This window comes from Athene cunicularia, assembly GCF_003259725.1.
Source record: "Athene cunicularia isolate RWA chromosome 24 unlocalized genomic scaffold, athCun1 chr24_part1, whole genome shotgun sequence".
NCBI lineage: Eukaryota > Metazoa > Chordata > Aves > Strigiformes > Strigidae > Athene > Athene cunicularia.
Genome location: NW_020799132.1, coordinates 1,506,737 through 1,529,202, shown reverse-complemented (window position 1 = coordinate 1,529,202; position 22,466 = coordinate 1,506,737). Strand labels below are relative to the sequence as shown.

At 42.5% G+C, this 22,466-nt stretch overlaps 1 protein-coding gene across 6 annotated transcripts in view; it reads left to right on the top strand.

The window, feature by feature from the left end:
- The window catches only part of ARHGAP32 (Rho GTPase activating protein 32), a 209,296-nt gene that overhangs the window by 140,968 nt on the left and 45,862 nt on the right, over nucleotides 1-22,466 (top strand). For 5 of the 6 annotated variants that reach the window (XM_026863752.1, XM_026863750.1, XM_026863749.1 and 2 more), the window contains one exon: nucleotides 4,388-4,469. In XM_026863752.1, coding sequence (XP_026719553.1) covers nucleotides 4,388-4,469 — 82 coding nt within the window. Of the gene's footprint in view, nucleotides 1-4,387; nucleotides 4,470-16,739; nucleotides 16,745-20,649; nucleotides 20,657-22,466 lie in introns of those variants that run through there. The other variant, XM_026863755.1, reaches the window with a different exon arrangement.

Genomic DNA, 22,466 nt, shown 5'->3' with positions numbered 1-22,466 from the left:
AATTAACACATATCATCCACATAGGCTTTTTGTTTTTTCAAGTGAAAGAAATTAGAAGAGTTTTGTGGCCAGGATGTTCAACTCAGGATAAGAGGACTAACCATCCTGTTCCTCCCGTAAGTGGTGCCCCTCTAAAATGGGTGAGCATCTTCCTAACAGGAGCTCGCTCCTACGCCAGCCGTACTTGGGGTGCCCTCATCTCTACCCTAGCCACTACTACGTAGCTACATGTCAAACAGCACAGTGAAAATTCTGCTTGTAAAAGGCAAGCAAGCAATAAAAAGTTAGGTTTTGCTAGCCTATCGTGATTCAAAACTCTATGAGAACAATTTCTGAACGAAATTCAACCCATACTTTAGCCTATGTCAAAACCAAAAAGCAATCAGAATGTCTCAAACAGTGTTTCATTTGCCATTTGTGTTGCTGCTACTTTCTGATTTGTTTGAATTCCCTCCTCGTACCCTGAAAATTATCCGTGTTACTTTGACTTTTCCCCTTAAAGCCTCATGTATCCTCCTGTTTTAGCAGACACTGGCATAAAAATGAAAAATAAAAAAATAAGATAGAGTAGCTAGTGCAGAAATGTTTGCATACAGCAGTAGCCTGTGCTTTCCTCCTTTGGTTAAGGTGTGTAGTGATTTTTTTAACCTTTAGATGACCTTGTATTTATCTAAATATATACTACCCTTGCTATTAATTTTCGTACATTGCCAAATCCTTTAATCCTGGCTCAAGCTCTAATAGTGTCTTGCTACATCTGTTGAGATTAACTCTTGGACTACACTCATTTATTTATACAAAATCATGGAAAACTTTCCATGGGAGAAAAAGCAGCATCTTTTAAGTGGGTGGGAATAAGGCACAAGTTATAAGTTATGACCCTGAAGATGATCTCTTGGGGATCTTGCAAGAAAAGTTAGAATAAATAAATCAGAAAATGTAAGCCGTCAGAACTGTTACCAGTAAGTTAACATCAGAGCAATTGTCTACACTAGCACAAGTACAAATTCTCTTTCCCTAAAAAAATACATTATTATTTTTGGTTATGAACATGGCAAAAATGGTACATTGAGAAGAGGTATAGTGTTTTATTTGGGAAAGGTTCTGAGATACCTAGAAACAGTGACATGGCCATCCTGGGTCTTCTTTCCTTTCTAAATCCATGTTTAGCATTGTATATCGCATCCAGAAACAGGAGAGGCGTTGTGTTAGCAATCAAATGCAAATGAGCTTTTAATTACCATATGGGATTTAGATCCACCATTTTTCATTATGATTAATGGAAGGTTGGTGTCCAAGTACTTCAGGCTTCTTTATACATCCCAGGCGTAGCCATTGTGGGCAATTAAAAGAAGTTCTCAAAGCACTGAGAATGAGAAAACCCCTCTATCATTCCAGCTACGGAGTCACCCCAGATGTATCGTGTGTGTGATGGGGTTGAGGCTTTCACTGGATCTGTACATTTTTCCTAACTTAAAAATTGTTTCTTGCATCTCTTGCACAGGAAATGTCCAAGAGAGACTCTTGGCTATAGTATTTAAACCCCATATTATTTATTTTGTTTAAATACGAGTACTTTTTGTGTACGTACCAGTCAGCCTGTTTCTGAACATCTACCAAAGCAGCGTCGCTGAGCCGTGACGAAGGGCCCCTGGGTGCAGTGCCAGCATTTGTGCTGGTTTTCTTGTGCTAACGGGCATATTTCTACCTATAAACTGCACAAAAATCACCACTGTGTTACGGAACTCCAGGATATCATCTCCGTGCAGGATCGGCACAGCCAGCCGAGTGAGTGGTTGGCAAAGCCATACATTACCTTGGGTTCTGGATGGGATCTTCAGATCTGGGAGTCACCTGGGCACGGGCCAGTCTCGGTTACAGGGAACCATAGGTCAGAGTAACAGGCTCTACTGATCCATAGTGCTGCTGCTACGAGTTCTCTTCCCCTGCTGTCATAGTCTTAACAAAAAGCATATTCTGAGCCTTTAACGTGAAGCATGATGGATTGGTTTGTCCTCTTACTTGGACAAAGCGTTGCCTTGCTGGATTTTGGGGCTGTGGGAAGGAGAAGTTAGCTGGTATTACCATTAACTGGTGCTTCCCGTAGGGAATTTGGAATGTTTCCAAAGTCTGGACTGCTTACCTGGACACACCATGCATGACACTGCTACTAAATTGCTTGGAGGTTTATGGGTGAAAATCAACTTGGAGTAGGAAGAAGGGCTTTTTTTAATATTTTTTTTTTCCTTGGAGACAAAAGGGAATTGTGCAAGATGAATAAACAGAAGCAGGACTGTTTGCCAGACTCACAGTGCTGCCTGCCTTGTGGCTCCAGAGGATTTCAGAGATGTGCTAACATGACTGGCAGCAGCCCTGGCCTGGTGGTTCCGTCCAGATGAGCTCGGGGCTGTCCGCTGGCTCCTTGCCACGCATTGTTGCAGCTCTTGACCAAACTGTGGCCGTGTGAAGTGACTTGATGCCTTCAGCTGTCCAAATCACATGCCTGACACGGGACAGGAAATCCTGCTTCTGGCTTAGACGAGCTGTCTCAGAAGGGTGGTGCTGCTTGAATTACATGTCACGATACAGAAGCTGTGTTGGGTGAAGAGTTGGGTACGAGGGAGAAAAAGGTCTGGAAATAGGGACTCAGGATACAAGTTGCCGAAGGCTCTGGTCTGGCCTGACTTTCACCTGGGATGAGAGTAGGAAGGAAGACGCTGTGGAGAGAAGGCTGGGATGTGGGAAGTGTAAAACTCCAATCTGGTCACATCCTAGCCTGAATCCTCGAACAGCGAAAGGGAAATAATTTCCCTTCTCCCCAGATACAGAGACCTTCGAGTGGCATGTGGATTTCTGCAAGCACATCCTATTTCAACAAAACATTAAGATCTTCCCCATACTTGACTCTTTAACCCTTCTGCTAGTTTAAGCAGTCTTCCCAGCATTTCTGAGTTAGAGAGGATACAGGGAAAAATGCTGTGTTAAAGGTCAGTGCAGGAACGCTGCAAATTACCATTTGCAAGTAATCAGTCCCAGGACCTTGCTGGGAATTGGGCACTTGGAGGTGTCTTTGTTGTCAGAGATGCTGGCAGCAGAGAAGAAGAAGCTGCTATCAGTGGCTGTCAGATTTTTTTACATAGCCCTCCTCTGTGGTAGCCCAGGGGTGGGTCATCGCTTTTGAAGCATCTTCAAATATTTGCCGAGGGGCTTGTTTCAGGAATATTCTCTCTGCCTCAGCCTGATTAGCAGATACACAGATAAATCATAACAGTTAACCGGCTTGTGCAGAATGTTTGTCAGCTGTTATCTCGCATCCATTTTCAGTAATGGATATGTGGCACTATTCTCCCTTGTCCTTTGCTGACAGGGAAACTGAGGCGCAGCAGTTGCACTGGCTTGTCGGTGTTCAGAAGCAGATACAAGAGTATGCACCCAGAGTTCTGGCTCTTGTGAGAGGTTTTTTTTTTTTTTTGGCTACATCATGCTGTTTCTTCTAAAAATACTTCTGTTTATTTCTAGTCAAATTACTGGGTTCTTTCTTAGAAATGCAGAACTCATTTTACTCTGTGCATATTTTACTAAACCTGTTCACCATTCTAAGACTGAATGAAATTCAATTTAACTAAAACCACATTAAACTTTTTTAGCAAGACCTTTAAACACGTTTACTTTGAATGCTTCAGGAGTATCACATATTACTCACACTCATCAGACTGAGTGCAGGCAGGAAGGCTAGGACACAGTAGAGAGCTTTGTGCATTCAGAGCCTCTTCTCCTAACTTATCATATGAAAATACACTTTTTTTTTTTCTGTAATGGGACTATATAGACATGCAAATTTATTATTCACCCATATTTGATTTCCGTTTTCTGAAGGAACAAAATGTTCAAGTGCTTGTGAATATAGTATTTTGACAGTGAAAAAAGGTCAAGTGTTGGTGAGATTTGAGTAAAGATAAATGAGATGCTAAGAGCTGAAACATCTTGCTCTCTTCATTAAATTTCATGTTACATCCATGCAGCCAGGTGCAGGAAACCCAGCTAAAGTCTTTCTGCCTCTCTCTCGAGTTCCACTTGAGATTCAAGGGTGCATAGCACACTTGTCCTCTCCCCTCTCTGTTGCAAGTTAAGTATCTCTGTCCTGTGTACCAAGCTTAGATAACAGACTTAAAAACCATATTTTACAGAATTAATTATTCCGTTTGTAGAATTTTTGGCTGCATCATTTTGAAAAATTATTTCTCTTCTGCTGGTCATTTTATGTCAGGTAATGTTATGGAGCATCAGGCAAGTAGAGTTTGAGGAAAATGTTTAACAGTTGCTGATTTAACAGATCTTTAAAAACACTGCATTCACTACTCTGCCTCTCTTTCTCTTTTTATTACAGGTTGGATTTTTTCCTAGTGAGTGTGTTGAACTAATTAACGACAAAGTTCCTCAGTCCGTGACCAATTCTGTGCCAAAACCAGGTATGTCCATTAAGTTGTTTTGATACAGAGAAATCAAATGGAGTTATCTTTTTGGTGTTCCATGTTTAATATCTCCTTTACACATACTGTGTTATACTCTGTGTGTTGATCATCCTTCACACATACCACGTTATCCTTTCTATGTGTTGATCATCCACGCTACCCCTCTCTGAATAGTTGCCACTGTTGAATGTCTTTCATCTGCGGTGTTCTGTAAGCTCTTATCAACATCCATCTCCTGCATGATTTGAAAGATTTTAAGCTTAGAAGAATTTAAGATACCTTCAGCAATTTGTGACTAGTGATTCCATGCAACATCCCAGTTCTTGGTGTCCAGAGAGTGTTGTGTGTTAGGGTTTTTTTTTTTTTCATACAGAACATACAGGCGACCCAAAAATGTTTTTGCTGACTTAGATGGAATAGATTAATTGGGTACTGGAAACTTCTTTCTGTCTGAGGATTGATGGAGAAAGTCAATATAATAGAACTTGGAATCCTAATTGCTTCTGCTCTGGGTATGTGACTCCATCTACTTCCTGCTGCCTTCTGGACAGTTGTGTGTTGTATGAAATACGGGCAAATGAATACCAAGCTCTGCTGAGGAAAAGAAAAATAAATAGAAAATGAGATCTTGGATCTGATTCTACTCTCATCCTACTGGAAGTGATTGCAGTTAGAGGTGCTGGAATAACTGAGATCGCTGCAGGATTTACTGGTGATGAAGCTTTTGTTTTAATTATTCTGATTTTTTTTTTTTTAAATCTATATATTCATATATATAAATAAATATCTGTATATCTTTTGTATCAAGAGAAGCAGTTTGAAATTGCTGATCTTAAATCGTTATGCAGCCAGCAAGTTGAGTTGGAAAGCTGGATAAATGGTGTTCTTTTCATCTATTTTAACGATGTTTCTTATCTTATAAGATTGCTGACTTGATACTTTAAAACAAATAGATGTGATTCCAGAGTTTGACTTCTACTGAGGGAAATGCATTTTATCAGATCTTGTGTTACAGCTTGGAACTTTTGGTTCAGTGGTAAAAAGTCATGAACACCCTAAACTATCAGTGCACTGTGTTAATCTGCAGCTTCAAAGAGCTGACAGTTTAGGGAAATAGTTTTCTCAGCCGTGGGTATCTCCAGCCTTTGTTATTCCTGGGAACGTGTGAATGTATTTGCCAGAATCAGTGTCACGGAGATCACTGGCAGTTCGATGCAGCAGGTGGTCATTCCATAAATCCAGTATCTGCCTTTTGTTTGATCTCTAAATACTGTGATCAGTCACTTCTCCGTACTCCATCAGCTAAAGCCCGTAGACAAGGGCAACTTTAAATCTAAATACAGGCCAGGCTGATAGATAGAATCATAAGCAAGTGTTTATTATTAAATATGGCTCAGGCAATTAAATGCCATGAGCTGCTCGTGAGGAGTTTCTTGCTATGCTTTAATGAGAGATAACGAAGCTGCATAGATTAATAGATTCTATTTGGCTTTAACAACACACTAGGGGGTGGATTTCCTCTTTCAGCCCTGGGAAATGTTTGTTATGAAGTTGATACCAAAAGCCCAAGTCCTATTAAAAGTAGTAAGTTAGAAGATAGTGCCAAGTCATGAGGCTGTCCCTGCTGACCTTCCCTGATAGTTGTTCTGTGTGTACAATTAAAAGCATACGACTGCTCTAGAAGAACACTAATGAGCTTTCAGATGTAGGGATTGCTAGAACCAATGTTGCAGCTGTTTCTGTAATCCTGCCCTGCCCTTCCTTTGCACACAGAATTCATGACACCATTTCTTTGTAGCGTTCTATTTTTTCCACCTTGGGAAGTGACAGTACGTGCACGGTGGAGGCCGAAGCCCAGAAGGCTCTTCCTCGGCTGCTGCAGAAGTTGGGATGTGGCGGGAGCTAGGAGAAGTCAGGGAGGTGGTTGTCGAATGTGGTGTTGGGGAAGCCGAGGAACCTATCTGCCTGTGGGGAAAAAACGATGTGTGAAATACAGAAAGGGTGAGAAGGTGAAGGGGGAGGAAGGAGTTCTGGTTTCCTGGGCTGGGTTACCCCGCAGCTGCCAGAGCCGAACACCCTGTCAGCACAGGCCAGGAGGGAGGCCCAGGGGCGGGGATGGAGCTGCTGGAGCACCCCGGGTGCCTTAAGGAGCATCACTGCCAGCTGAGAAACTGGATCTTTCCATGTGGTTCCTCCAGAGCCTCGCTAGGCACTGCATGGCTGGGATAATGCAGAAGAGATTGTATTCTCCTCACCCATATTCCATGCCTTTCATGAATTCTAACCTATGGCTTAAATATTTCTCGTACACTTAAAATATCCACATCAATTAATTTTCTCCCTCTGTATTTGAAACATCAAGATTGGCTTTTCCCAAGGAATAAAGACTTTTCTAAAAGGAACCACTTGGAGCTTTTGTCCTTACTCAACATCAGCAGTGTAGTTCATCTAGAATTAATGTGAAGTTTTAGATTTGGGCTTGATAAGACATGCTTGTCCACATGCAAACTTTATTTTCCTTAGTCAAAATACGATGTGTAGAGCATCTAGGACATTTTGTATCTGCGGCATAAAGCTCTTTGCCATGGAGGAATTTACAAACATAGAATTCCTTGTGTTGTTTAATTGTCCATAGATTTGGCTGGGTTGAGTAATCTAATGAAAAGCAGATGGAAAGCAAATAACTTCCTGCCCTGCGTTTTTATTATCATTTATAATTAGAGGGTTTTGATTTGCAGAAGTGAAGGGGACAGCATTTTAATAGAACCATAAAATACTGCAATGGTCTATAATGCAGTACAAATAATGTCTGAAGATCAAATAAAAATTAAACGCAGGGACTGGGAGAGGAGGGTTGGGTTTAAGTGCAAACTCTGCTTTTCGAAACAGTATTGTCTTTGACCGTGGAAGTACACGCTTACACCAGTGACAACGCAGCCAGTGCCCGAGAGAAATGAAAGAAAAAGGACCATACAGGAAAATGCTCCGTGTTATTTAATTCTGAAGATTCAAAGCAATAAGAGAGAATTATTGGTTTTGCCTTGAGTCACTGCTGAATTATATTTGACAGTGAAGTTTGGATTGTCAAAGCTGTCATCTCCCAAAATACTGCTAGGGGTAGGCATATACAGGTGTGGGTGCCAGCGCACACAATCACCTGAAATTTAAAAGTCAGGCTCATTATTGCTTAACAAAATTGTTTAGCATTTTCCTTTTTTCAAACTTCATATTAATGAGAAAATCATACGAGGAGAAGAAGGGGTGCTCAGGAGGTCTTGGAAGTTACCTGTTGGGTAGTATTTTCCCTTCAGTATTGTACTAAGTCCATGCCCCCTTTTTTGCATGTTCATTGCTGTAAGAAAATGCGGGGTTTTTTTTCTTTTTTTTTTTTTTTTTTTTTTTTTTTTTTTTTTTTTTTTTTTTTTTTTTTTTCTTTCTCGGGTCTGTTTCTATTTATGTAAAAACCACTGTAAAGATCCAGGAAGGTAGTGTGGGCTCACCAAATCCCAGTTTTCTTGAGTACTTGCCTTTTTTTTCTAACTTCTTCCTGTATTCTTACCTAGATACAATACTCTAATGATAAATTCTTAGCTTAAATTATTATATTGAATTGATACTTAATATTTCATAGCTATTCCATTTACTGACAATTTAGCTGAAATTCAGTACTACAATAGATGGAATCAGCTCGTATTTATAAAGATTTTTAAAGAGATACAGGATGAAAGGTTGCATTTGAATTTCAGATATTTGGCGAGAAGTGAATCTTTTAAATATTCATTGTGCTGCTTAGAAGAAACAAAGTGAATAGCTGTTTTGTTTTTTCCTTCGAAGTGAACATTTGGGAATTGCCTGTAGATTGTGGCTGTGTTTACAAATTCATTTCTGTCCACTTCTGGTCGGTCTTTTCTGGGAACAGTGTGTATATGTGTGTGCGTGTTCATATCATCCCCACTCATCCTTCTGGCGTAGTTAGCAGTCACAGCAGCATGTCTCAGCTATCTCGTTCAGTCCATTCTTTCTCATAATTCTGGATATCTGTAGTTTAACAATATCTAAAATCACATCTCCTGCTTCACCTCATACGTGCAATTTGTTTCACATCTTTAGCATCTCGCTGTGCGCTGAGTGTGCCTTGGCATGGTCAATTGTTTGAAGGTTTCTAAACGCGGTTGCTGCTGGGGAGCGTCTGGTTTCAGGGGGAAGCAAAGAATAAAGATGAAGTTTGCAGAGGGACAGTTAGAGTTTAAGTGACAAAATGGGGGATAAGAAGCTAATGTTTCCCGTTCTTTTTTTCAAAGCAATGAGCATTTTTAAAAGCTACGGGGTCATTCTCACCAGTTCCTCGGTCTTGCTTAGGACAAAAAAATTAATAACCCCAGCAGCTCTGCCAAACTTGATGGAGAATTTTTCAAATTCCTGTCTCATCCATTCATTTAATTTAGATTTAACAGGTAAATATACCCTTACGATTTGCAACTAAGGGCATAATAAAGGGTACTTGTTAATATTACAAGCTGTTATAAACAAATATTTTTTTTAAAAAACATAAATAACAGATTAATTTGAATCAGCATGCCCAATACAAATAATCCACTGAACTTCAGGACGATTGAAATTTATGGAATGAATATATAATATGAAAGGTCTGGATCAGGCAACAGACTCTGTTCTAACCTCCTGAAGACTCTGGTACGGCGCTGGATGAATTAATTTTAACTGCAAGAATGCAAACTGAGTTATATTCATTGTGTTAGAGCAATCATAACAGACTCTTAAGAGGTCATGGCTGGCCTGAAACAGGCTAATTGCTAATCCCAGGACAAAACAGATTGCTTTTGAGGTTTTTTTAAATAAAAGTAAAAATCAGGAAGAATAAGGTTCAAATAGAACTTAAATTCTGCAGATGCCTGGGTTGAACAGCCATTTGACACTGATGAGTGCATAATGTCTTAATTAGTGTTTTTATAAAGAAAATATGGAAAGATAAAAATGTATGTAATTAGTAGCAGTCTCGTTAATCTTATGTAAACAAACCAGTTGTTTGGCGTTCAATGTGCAACTGTCTCATTAAAGCTAAATTAAATGAAAATGTCATTGAGCCAAACCAGGTATCCGTTTCCAGTGTGGAAGCAGACGGGGCATGAACATACCGATGTGCTCGGGGCCGCCAAGGACAGCTCTTGATGCAGAAGACAGAAAATGTGCTTTGAGTATTGACAGACCTAAGGGCCAGTCCTTCAAGAAATCACGTTTTCTCAGCTCCTGTGGAGCTCAGAGCCGTGAGCGGACAAAGACGGGCATGAAGGGCCAACAGTTTGAGTGTAAAAGCTACTTGTTCAGGAGACTTGCCTGCATCTTTGAAATGAGCTGTGGGTGTTTCTCTAAGGCTTTGAAAGGCACCATGGTTCAGCCTGGCGGGCCAGGTGTTCAGGCAGAGACCTCAGCAGGATGATGCCAGCTTGCTTAAACCCCAGATTTGAGCTGGTCTGATCTGTGGGGAAGTTGTTCCCTGGACTTTGTGTTGTCTGTCTTCCATCCAAAAAACAAGCTAATGCTTGGGGCTGAGGCAGGACAAGCAAACCCTCTCCTTTCTCTGCAATTAATGATTTTCAGGGAGAACACCTTTTGTCAATAGAAAAATACAGCTCTGAGACAATTTTGCTTTTCTTTTTCATAGAATGCATAATAAGATAAAGCAGTTTTCTGCTTTAGCACCATTAGAAATGGAGGAAAGCTAAATGTGTAAGGAACCGAATTACGCAAAATGTAAATTTACAGATCTGGAAGTCGTTTTCTTTTGTAAATGGTTGGCATTGTCCATCTATATAAAGAAATGTTACATCTTCCAGCCCTGTTTCTGACTCAACAAAGTACTTAAAGATGGGTTTAACTATAAACACATGCCTAGCAGACACTGGAAGTAACGCAAACAAATCCTGCGCTTCGCTGTGTTGCTCAGCAGGGATGGGCCTTGTGCTAAAAGTTCAAACTCGCAAAATGTTTGGGGGTTTTTCTTGAGCTGGAACATACTGGGTGGGGAATTCTTGGATCCTGATGAATTTCCAAAGTGTTTAGGGAATAAAGCACCAAACAAGTTGAAGGATTGGGTCTGTGGTCGTATTTTGCTCTGTGTGTAGCCTAGCTGAGCTTTATATGAAATTAATACATTTTCAATGGGTACATGTTTTAACCGACTTTCTTTTTTTTTTTGTTTTTTTTTTCTTTTTTTAATTATACCTTCCCAGTCTCCCCTGCCCACGGAGCCCGTCCAGCATCCTGGAGCTACTTCCCCCCTTGTACGTTTTCATTTATTCCTTTTTTCTCCTTTCACTCTTTCTCTCCTTGTCTCTCTGTGTGTCTTGTTTTTTTTTTCTCCTTCTGTACATGCAAGTCAGTAGCACTGATGCTTTAAAGGATATTCAGGGAAACCAAAAGAAACCTTTAGTCTAATGTGCCTTTTTAAAAGCTCTTTGGACAGAAAATAATACACCAGGGAAACAGAGAAACTGATTCTAACTCTTTTCTGTTGGAGATGATGGAATCATTTTGAATCAATAAAACCATAAGTGAAAGAATTTAAGTGCCAGGCAACCAAATATGAACGTCAGTTTGAAAGAAAGGGAAGTTAAAAGCAGGTGACAGAGAGGAGTTAAACACGGCTCTAAAGTTTGTTAGAACTTTAAAATCTTTAGAAGCAAAGATTCGTTGTTTTTAAAAAAGATCAGAGAATGCTGTTTGTGCTTAGCATCTCACAATACCCAAAGTGAAACTGTTGAGTTACGTGGGAGCTGTTTACTTACCCAGAGAGTCCTGCTTCACGTTGCCATGGTCTTTTTAAATCCCGTTAGTGCTAATCTAAACCTCATAGCAATAACCTAGCGTCAGTAAAATCGGAGACTGTTCCCATAGATCTAACATTTTTTTTACAGTAAAGGTCTCATTTACACACACTGACTGCCCCCAGGGTGTTGTTTGGAGTTTGTAAATCAGTCTTAAAACTGGATATGCAGATTCTGTATATAGCAAATTGTATAGTGTGTATATACACACACACACACATGTATGTATATGCTTTCCCCATGCACACACACTGTTGGCATAGAGACCGTGCACCGAGACCCCTGTAACGTGGGAAACAGGCACGTGGTTCCTATTCATGATACTTCCTTCAGGAGAAGAATGTTACTTGACAGCAAACTTCTTGTTTCTGGTGTGAAGGCTCGACTTCCTGAGCACTTTCCTGAGCGTGTGCCAACATTACCCAACGCTCTGCAGACAGAAAGGTAGAGACTTCAGAGGGGAAGGGGAGAATGGGGTTTGTATTTCGGGTGCGATCATGGAGAGTGCGTGTGGTGGGGCTTCTTCCGCTGCACGTATCCGAACCAACAGTAAGAGCCAGGAATGTTTAAATTGGGGTAGAGTTTTTAAGAATGAAGATAAAATTTATTGCTGTGACTGGCTATATCTGCTCATAAATAACCTGCCAGAAGGATTGGGAGGAGTCAGAATAGCAAAAGCTCCTAAGATCCTTTGGACATACAGGTATGGAGAAAGGATTTTTCTGAGTTCTTTCCTTTTTTACAGTCAAGTTCCTTAAGTCCGTGAGCCCTTCATGGGCCTGCTAAGGCTCAGTAGTCGTTAGCTTCAGATAATCAAGGCAGGGTTGAGCTTTTTGCTCTTTTTTAACATGAAAACAAAGAATGGACAGATTTCTGCATTAAACAACAACCTTCCAGGCTGCTTATCCTTTAAAGCTGTTTGTGAGAAGGAGGAGTTCACCACGGAAGCAGCTATAATGCTTCTGCTCAAAGGTATAAGGCTTATTAGTTGTTCTGCTTGTTTTTCATGTGAAATTAATTTCTTTTGACAGCCCTGTCCCTCTGTGAGTCATGTAATTGCAACAGAGACTAGAGACTTGGCCATCGCCGCACCCAGAGCATCACTAGAGAGATCATGTGCCACATCCCTCACATGCCTCAGCACTCCTCTGTGGTCGGCACTGGTGGTTCTTGTTTATAATATTTCTGTGTACCAGAGTTCATGGTTGCACGTCGTCTATTACTAGTAATTTAGGAATAGACTTTATGTATTTTTTTTAAGTATGGAAGCTTCGAGGTCCTGTTCAGACTTTGCTGGTGTTGGAGGGAAGTTACTTTCTGGGCTCATGAAGCAGCTTTTAGACACTGAAGTTCTTTTTTAGCCCTCAACTTCCCCAGATAAATGAGCTGAGATCTGAATAGGGAGGCAAGGGCTGAAATATGTTTTTAAAACTGGGACAGAGTGCCTCTGAAAATGAGCTCTAAATCTTAAGCCTCCCAACCATTCCAAAGATCATTATTGTGCAAGTTGCAGCTATGTTTAAAATCACTGATTCTTCCACTAGCATTTGCCAACCTAAGTTGAGATCTCTTTGACATCAGTTTTTAAACTCTTTTTACAGTGCAAACTTCATTTATGGTGATCTGTGTACATAATACGTGTCTTTGTGCTGGAATTGAGAATTAGACTGCACACACTGTGGTCACACCTGAGCCACCTTTAAGCCCAGTTGTTCAGGTACCAGTAGCATCCGCCTTCATCCTCAGCAGCTCCAGTTTTCTTGGGATTTGGGCGTTTACTCAGCTTATTTCATCTCCCCTCATCTTTTTTTGCCATTCATCCTGTGAGCTTGGCATATCACTTCGCTTAGACTTCTTTTTGCACCTAGACATTGCTAGTTAAGAATAGTTCAGGTCTAGAACATGCCAGAAAAGCAACACCTTAGAATGCATAACACAGAAATCTGGATTTCTCTCGCACTGTGTTTTTCTAATTGCTGTCTCTACAAATTACGTTGTTAGTCTCCTGCAGTTGGTTCCAGGAGATATTTTAACTTTGTCCTTTCTCTTGCCTTCTGTCTGTCCCTCTGCCCTCTTCCCACCTGACCTTAATTATGTGCAGATTTGGAGATGGATAGTGTAAAGCCAGGTTCTGCATATGTTACAGAGGCTCTGAACCAGTCCCAGCTGAGCTCAGGTAGAGCCCATTATGTACAATTAGTCTCTCAGTGTCCTAACCACGTCTAACACTGTACGTGCTAGCAATAACCATTTACTAACACCCTAGGTTTGGTTACAGAAGCTAGATGTAGTTGAAATAGTTCATTATTAATTTTTTTTATTAATATCTGTTGGCTAGAAAAGCCAATGCCTGATTCTAAGAATTCGCCCTCTCACAGGCAGATTTTCTACAAGTGATTTCATTCAAGTCAGCGAGTCCAAATCTTAAGAGCACTGCTCAGGGTATCTGGGTCTCGCATTGCGAATGCTCTGCAGTATCAGTGGCTACGTGGCTATTAGTCTGTGTGTCATAAATTAGCTGCCTTTTTTTTTTTTTTTTTCCCCCTGACTGCTGAATTTCTAAATATAAAGTGTTCTTCTCTTCCCAGGCTTTCAATTTGTGCCTCAGAAAGATCTATCCAAAGAGTGTGCCAAACCCTATTTGACCATGTTCTGGAGGAAAGAACTGGCTTGAATAAGAAAGAAAAGAAATGTGGTTAAATACTATAGTTTTATGGCAACATAAATGACCCTAATGTGTACCCAGTTGCACAGTGATAGCAGAAAACAACTGTGTTGTGTTGTCATCGTCATGACAACGTCGCTTTAGCTTTTCAGAACTAGCATTAGGTAAAATTAAAGTGTTCCAGTGGAAGTAACAAACTCAGATAATGTCTCTGGTATGTTTTATGTACTTAAACAATTTGATTGTCAATTACTGAGAGGTGTTTGGTAACAGACATTTCCTTTTACTTTGTTTTATTTTGTTAAATCGTATCTGGACTTTTCATGGATCTCTTAAGTGCTTTGAAAGAAAATGTAAGTGGAATTTTTGGAGAGACTTGAGTAGCAAACTGTAAGTTTTGTTTTCTATCAGGCCAGGTCAGGGCTTTACAGTAAGGCAGGCAACACGTAGTATTTCTTACAAAGTGTTCAGACAACGTGTTGTCCTCTTATGTCCCTCTTTTCGTCCAGACCCTTTGTAGTGAGGTGGAAATGACTTTGCAGGGTAGCTGTACCTTCCACAGAGATCATCCCAATCTCTTCTTTGGGTGGAATGAATAGGTTAATGGATATTTGGTACTGAGGTGATACAACCAGTCGGAGCTCCCTTGAGTCCTGCCATCCACACCGCTGGTGTTACGTTCCGGTTTGTCAAGGAGGCTCGTGGTTGTGCAATTCCGTGATTTTGAGCGCTTGGTAAGTGTCAGGCATCTTTTCTAATGGTATTTCTACTGATCACTAATCTTCTTGTGGTTGCTAAGTGTAAAGCTTCACCTCTGCTGAAATCCTTGCCTGTGTTTCCACTGTTACCTTCTAAAGTCACCAAAGGCAGATTTATTTTTCTAACTAGGATTTAATGCTTTATTTTACTCCCATAATAAGTGTTGTATGTTTCCTTTTTTTTTTTTGTTTAAAAAAAAAAAGACATATTTTAGGAGTATTACTTTGCTGGTAGATGCATCTTGAATAGATTAGGATTGCCAAACTTGGTCTTCCATAATTATGTTGCAGCGCTTGCTTTCAGTGCAGTGAATTCTGATAAAGTGCTTATTTAATCTGAATTGCTCCAGTAATTACCTGTTTTTAGGAGAAAGGGATTTATTGCCGTGACTGCCCCGCACTGCGCACAGCTATAATACATGCTATTGCAGTCATTAGTCTTTTTAGGTCTTTAAATTTGTGTACAGAATTGAAGTGTAAATCAAAACTACAGCAGTGTTTTCCTGTTAGTTTTTAATTTCCTTGGAGTCTTCCTTTCTCTGAGCTCTCCCTCCATCGTTTCAAGTGATTTCTTCCACCGCCTTTTCTTCCTTCCCATTTTTTGGCAGAAATAGAAAGGGATGAGAACTGTGGGCAGATCTGTGGAAATGCTGCTATATACGGGATTCATCTGGTCTTCTATGAAAGTCGCACCATAAAATCTGTGATTCTGCCGGAAAAGTATGAGTTTGAGAGAACAGCTCCCTAGACCTGTGTGCTAGGAACAGACACCGACAGCAACTCTGAATTATAGATTGTGTGTTCTTTGGGCATGGGAATGTATGATGAGCATCCCACCAGCAGCAGCGTCTGGCCTGCAGTGGCTACTGAAGATCCTGAGGAAGTGAATTGGGCTAAATTTGGCTACGTCGACTTTTCCTTCAAGCAGCACCGAGCCTGGGTGTTTTGTTTTGCTTTTTTTTTTTTTTTTTTTTTCCAAGTGGTTTGGGAGAAGGAACCAGGCAGGGCTCTGGTTCTGGGTCTGCTGTGCAGTTCCCACCCCCCAGCTTTCCCCACAGTTGAGGCACAGCATTTCCAGTACGATTTGCACAGCCGAAGCTGCGAACCGTCTTCTAAATGTCCCATTTTGCAAGAGGGCAAGTTTTTAATACATTTTCCTCTAGAGCTGCATGAAAAGCCACTGGAGGATTACTGAGTTTGCTCCGTAATTTATCGTTGCAGGAAGCTGCAAGAGACTTGCAGATGCCAGTGTATAGTGGTTTGGGAGTCCTCTACCAAACTGGGGCAAGTCGTGGATTTACATGGAGCATAAAAAAAGTTCTCAAAGTTAGAAAGTGTCAAATATTTTTTCTGCATGCTGCAGTGAACGTCTGACCATGAGAACATATATTTTTATGTGTTACTGGCTTTTGAATTTAGCCTTCTTTGTTGAATCTGAAATAATTTTCCTGTCCACCTAAATAAAATCTGTAAATCTTGGCTATCTCATAAGTGAGAGATGAGCAAGAATTTTAAGTATTTCAAATAAGTTCCTAAGGATACATAGCATTAGGAAGCCAATATATTTTTTCAAGATAATTTTTTTTTTCATCCTTTTTAATCCTTTAACAGTGCAGATGTTTTCTGACAGCAGTAGTAAGAACCAAGCATGCATTTTTGGCAGTATTTTGTAAGCACCCATGGTTGTGTTTTTTACCCACGTACTCTTTGGACTTTTAGGTGATGTTTGTAGTTGATGCATTATTTGCAATCTGCACAAAAATACATTTTTGTAACATTTCCCAGGTGCTGTGGAAACACGTCTTGATGTTCGTCAGGTATTTGTGAGTAAATAGGTTGACGTTTTCTTCAGGAGGCCTGGATTTGAAAGCATGGGAGCTTCTCCTGTAGAAGAGAAGGGATTTGGGGATTCCTGATGTCTGAAGGGTGCAGGGGAAGCAGGCTCAGAGGCTGAGGAACCCTGGCAGGGCAGGAGGCTCCGTAGTTTGGGGGAAGGCCAGGAGAGAAGTCTGGACTCCACCTAAAGGGCATCTGCAGCCTCTAGAGACCCAAGATGAGGAGCAGGATACAGTTTGATTCTGTTGTTTCATTTATATCTTTCTTTTTTAGCTGTAGTAAAAAGCGTGTTTTCTAATCCATTTCAAGACCTGCTTGTCTAAGCCCTCCCAACCCCCAAGAAGGGGGAGCCTGTGTAATTTCAGAAAGAAATGCCGTGTGTGCAAAACAAGTAGTTAACAGGGATAAGTTACTTCAGATGAGCATTGCCCTGCGCCCTGGGTTCACACCAGTGCAAACGGAGTGAAGAAGGTGATCGCTCTGGTGACCTTTTGGCTTCTTTGTACAATCTCAGTAACAGCACAGGTGTGGGGCACCAGGGAATGAGGCCTCTGTCTCCAACCTCAGCCCGGATTTGCACTAATAGCTGAGTCTGCTGTAAGTATAAAAAAAATCGCACCCACAGCTGACACAGCTTATCTGCCAAAAAAGAACCCCAACCCAAAACAACACAAAAAAAAACCCAACCCACCCAAACCAGAATGACCCTAAACACCCAGTTGAGGAGTAACACAGCTGTCCTGGCAGAAAGGCCCTTTTGACAGCTTGAGTTATGTCAAGGGGTGTAGCAGAGCTTCTGCCAGTTGAGAAACATCTTCTATCAGCATATCCTGCATCTCCACTGGGAGGCACCACTGGTGTGACTGCAGCCCTGGAAATCAGCCTCCAGCCTCCTGAAGTCCCGGGGAAATGCCGGAAACACGGGGGGAAGGAAGAGACAGATTAATTTCTGGATTCCCTGTGCTGCAATTTATTCCTCATGTGTGGTCACACACAGCCTCTGGGGCTTTCTGGAGAAGTTGAACCCATGGACGTAGCTTCAGGCTTCCCACATTTTGACAGGTAATTGGCCATGTTTCCCGGGGAATTTTAATTGGAAAAGAAAATGAACAAGCGTGGCATATGGATCAGTGCACAGTCTGTACGCATCAGTGCAGCAATAATTGTGTAGATCTGTGTGTTGTGTAGGTAAGAAAGAGAAGTATTTGTTTTTCTGTTATGGAAACATTCACAGTGGTTGGGGCTGACATGCTTAACCTTTTTCAAGAGGTTGAATCCACCGAAATAGGATGACTGCTTGTGAAGTAAAGCGGTAAAACTTGGCTGAGTGCAGGGGGGTTGGAGGCACCAATGTGCTATTAATAAGGCCAACTTTCTTTTCACATGTTCTGTGCTTCTTTCTCACTCTGCCTGGCCTCCACTTATTCAGGTTGGGGGGTTTTGTTATTTTTAAACTGGATATTTTTTTCCTTTCTCACAAGTTTTGTCAAAAAGGGACTTAACTCTAATAATAGTTGGCTTGAGCAAAACTCCACAGTTACGCTAAAAGCTTCAAAATCATGGGAAAAGGTATCTTGTTCTGCTCTGCTTTTCTTCTTTTCTCCTGAATAATTCTGTAAATTAGTGTGGGAGCCAAGTTGTGGCTTAGAAATATTTTCAGGCAGCTTTAACCTGAGATGCTAGCACATAGCTCTGATCTTGCACTGGCATAGGGATTTATCAAGGGTCATGCCAGTGTGTATCTCAAATCTCCAATTAAACCTGGTCCTGTTAAGTTCACCGAGGCTGAGCAGCTCCACCATCACCGCCCTGTACGCAGAGGAGTGGTGCTTGGGCTCCGACTCCATCTGGCTCTCGTTTTGCTGCCCCTGGGGATCAGTGGTATTGCTACATCTGCAGGGAAGTGTCTGTGGGAAGCTGTAAATTAATGTTAAAAGTGAGTGGAGCTGGAGAGTATATGCTGGCACATCCATGTATGTGTTTGGCTTTCTTGGGCACGGCTATGGCCCAAGGATTGCCCGTTGCTGAGACCGGATCTGTGGCACGTTTCTACCAGAAATCCTACACAAGCAGCGAAGTCTCCCCTGTCCCTCTCTGTCTCTCCATCTCTCCCTCCTTTCCTTCCCCTCTCCCTCGTGGTGAGTTTTACTGCTGCAAACTGCAGACCATAACATTACTCTGGCCTTTAAGGACTTGCTTCGCTAGCTCATGAATCAGCCTCTGTCTGTGATTAATTCAGAAGACTTTGCTGATCTGAAGCTTCATCTGCCGGATTTCATTTAAGAGCTCGTGTCAGCGCCGCGCTCATTCTTCTTCAGCGTTTAATCCTGTAACTGCAGTGGGAAATTTGCATTGAATTCTTTGACTTGTTCTCGTGGGAACTTGCTTTTGCTATAGGAAAAGGCAAGTGAAAGTCCTCTGCTACCCGCTTGGCTCTGTATTACATCATTCCTATTTTTACCTTTGTAAATGGAATACTTGGAAGATTTTTCTTGCAAACCTACACAGCCGTGGCAGACCGTGGCTACATCCACCAAAAGAGCAGGTGACCCACAGGATTGTCCAAGTACTCTGGCACATGAGATCCTTTTATGTCAAACCTGGTCTCTGTCAACTGTGAATCAAATCCCATCATTCTGAGGTTATCCCACAGCAGTCTATTGCACACTGTGCTGTTCTGTCAGAGATTTTTTTAATCTCCCAGTCTGCCTTCATCTATAATCTTAGTTACTCCCCAAAACCCTTTTTTACAAGGGGGGGTGTGTGTGTGTGTGTCTATTTGGGGCATTCTTTTTTTTTGAGTTTTGAGAGTATTTGATTGCAGGATAAATCTAGCTGAGTAAGAAGCAGCATTGAAAAATACTGGCTGCCTAACTTCTAATAATGGCTTGAAGCTTCCTCCAGTGGTTAAATTTGCAAAACCAGAAAGTGGAAGAAGCTGCAGAGTATATTAATAACATTTTTTAGGTTATTCTGCCTTCCCAGTGCTTCTGTTTGAAATAAATTTTGGAGGATAGGTTAAACTTCAGAATGCTTTAAAGACTGAATTTCTGACAAGCGTGTGGACGGAGCCTTTTGTCTGTGATTCCAAATGCTTGGGCTTGTTAGCTGTGTTTAAAAGACAGACATTCATTATCTACCTCTTCTGCTCCACTGCAAGCTGATGAACACGTAAATAGTGGAGAATGCATCTCTTACGCTTGCCTTTGTTACTTAAAATTGTCTGGCAAAAAAAATTAGGAACACAAAATGAGACCCACATGTGAAGGTTGTTTTATTGCTTTCCATCAAATATTCAGAAGCAGAAGGAGGGCATCCCAGTACTGCCCAGTACAGGGGAGGGCAAAGATCCCCTGCCCAGGACAGAGCCCGTGAGCTCCAGAGCCAGAGGAGTTGTGTCCGTGATAGAGTGCAGTGCCAAGGGCAGACTTGGTGTTTCCAGGTGCAGCAAAGCCACATCCCTGGCTGCTCAGGCTTCATTCCTTAAAGAAAAGCATTTTGTAACAAGCGTTAAGTATTTTTCTTTACAGGAAACAAAGTGCAGGTGGGCGAAAGGTGTGCCATTGTACGCCACGTAGTAAAATACCTCCTCAAGCACTGTTGATTGTCAGAGCGATAATTTTCAGAGGTAAACCCCAAATCCACGGTTGAGGGAGCTCTGTGTTCCTGGTGATGCAGCTCTTCTATTCCTGTCTGATTAGCAAAAATAGGTTTGTGCGATCTCAGGGCTCTAGTTTGAAACTGTGCACCGCCAGTGCGTGAACCGCAGCGGTTAGTCGCAACGTGGTTAATCAGCCATGTAGGGTTCTGCCTGGCCTACGTTAAAAAACAACAAAAACAACCCCCTGATGGAGGGACCATATAACACATCCTGGTAGTTTTGGGTAGCTGGTAGTGTTACTGCTCTGCAGTCCTGCATTCTGTTCTGCTGGTTTGAATTGTACGTGCGCTTTGCAGGTAAATTTTGAACAGCATTGCTTCTGTTGGATTCATTCCCTGTTTGTGTTGGGGTTTTACCAACTTTTATCAGTGGGTTTGATAGGAAGAACATTCTTGGAATGGTGAGCTGGTATCAGGAGGAAGGTTTTGTATTCAGAATTGTACATAAGCACATATAGAACCGGATTTGGAGTCATGCTTGGCTGCTGAGGAAAAAAGTAATGTGATAGTATGATCGTTGTCCAAGCAAAACAATTCCAGTAATAAATACCAAGTATAATAAGTAGCTGGATAAGAAGCATTATTTGGAGATATGAGTCAGCAAACAATTTTGAAAATAACACATTTGCTTGAGGAGAAACTGTAAACACCAAATGAAATGAGTTTTCCCCTCCTGATCATCAAGATTTCTGCTTAAATAGAAGCAGATTCCTCTTTAATCCGTCTGACCCTGAGGTTGTCCAACTTATCTAGGGAGCCCACATTTTGAAGTGTGTGACAGCAATTACTGAGATTGATAAACTGCATTGCAGCCTCATGTGAACTGAGGAGCTTGGGGTCAGCCTGGTTAGACAGGGCAGCAGCAATATTTATTCCTCTAGCCTGTGATAAATGTAGGTAACGCCACCAGCTTCACTGGCACCAGAAGGCTGGAAGGTTCAGCTGGAGTTTCCTGAGCCCCGTTACCCTCTCGGCTTTTGTCCCTGTGGCCGAGCAGGGATGGCATCACTGGTGTAAAGTCAAGTTATGGCTTGTTCTGCTTTCTCCTCCGGACTGTGTTGTGCTGGTACAGGTGGATTTTTGGAGCTGGACTGTAAACTAGGTCACTGTAAAATGATCCCATGACATTTTGCTTTGTTTTTTAATAGCAGAATCACTGAATCACAGAATCATTCAGGTTGGAAAAGACCCCATCTAGTCCAACCCTCAGCCTGACTCTACAAAGTTCTCCCCTACCCCACATCCCCCCACAGCTCATCCCAACGGCCCTTAAACCGCCCCAGGGATGGGGACTCCCCCCTCCCTGGGCAGCCTGTTCCACTCTCTGACCACTCTGTCTGGGAAACATTTTCTCCTCCTGCCCAGCCTGACCCTCCCCTGGGGCAGTTTCCAGCCGTTCCCTCTTGTCCTGTCCCTGATCCCCTGGGAGCAGAGCCCAGCCCCGGCCTCTCTGCAATGTCCTGTCAGGAGCTGCAGAGAGGGATGAGGGCTCCCCTCAGCCTCCTCCTCCTCACACTGAACACTCCCAGCTCCTTCAATCACTCCTCATAGAATTTTTTCCCCGGGAGAATTTTTAATTGAGTTTGTTTTCAGTGATCTGATCGATGCGGCCACAAACCGTGCGGGGTGACAGCCATGCTGAGTGCGAGGGGGTGTCGTTTCTGCAGCGCTGTGATGAGATGAACAGAACAGACACGCTGGGTTGGAAAGTGGCTCCGCTGGCCCCGGAGCTCAGGGGCCGAGGGCTCACACGTGCGTGGCCCAGCCTGTGTCCGGCCTGGACGGGCTCCCACGGAAGCGTTCAGGGTGCTCAGCGTCTCTCCCTTCCTTTCGGACGTGCCGGGGGAACGTTTTAGCGTGGATTTAAGGATTCACTGTGCGAGTGGGGAGAGGCTTAACTGATGGTGCCGGTGTACCCTTGACCTTGGCAGTCTTCATGAAACGGGGTTTCAGCCCTTACTGCGAGGGTCCCCCGTGGTTTTGGGGTGCCGGTATCTCGGTGTGTGGAACGAGGGAGCTGTGGATGAAGGCGATGCCGCTCTCCCGGCCCCGTGCTTCGCCCCCCTGTGCTTTCCTAGAGGTACCCACAGGCTGGCAGAGGCTGGCGAGCGCGGGTCCCTCCCGGGAACAGGCTGACGGAGGTCGGGGGGGTGTCGAGAGAAACCGGGGGTCTGCCTGCGGATGGGGGGGGGGCGGCGTGGGACCCGCCGGTCCGGCGGAACATCCGAGGCGT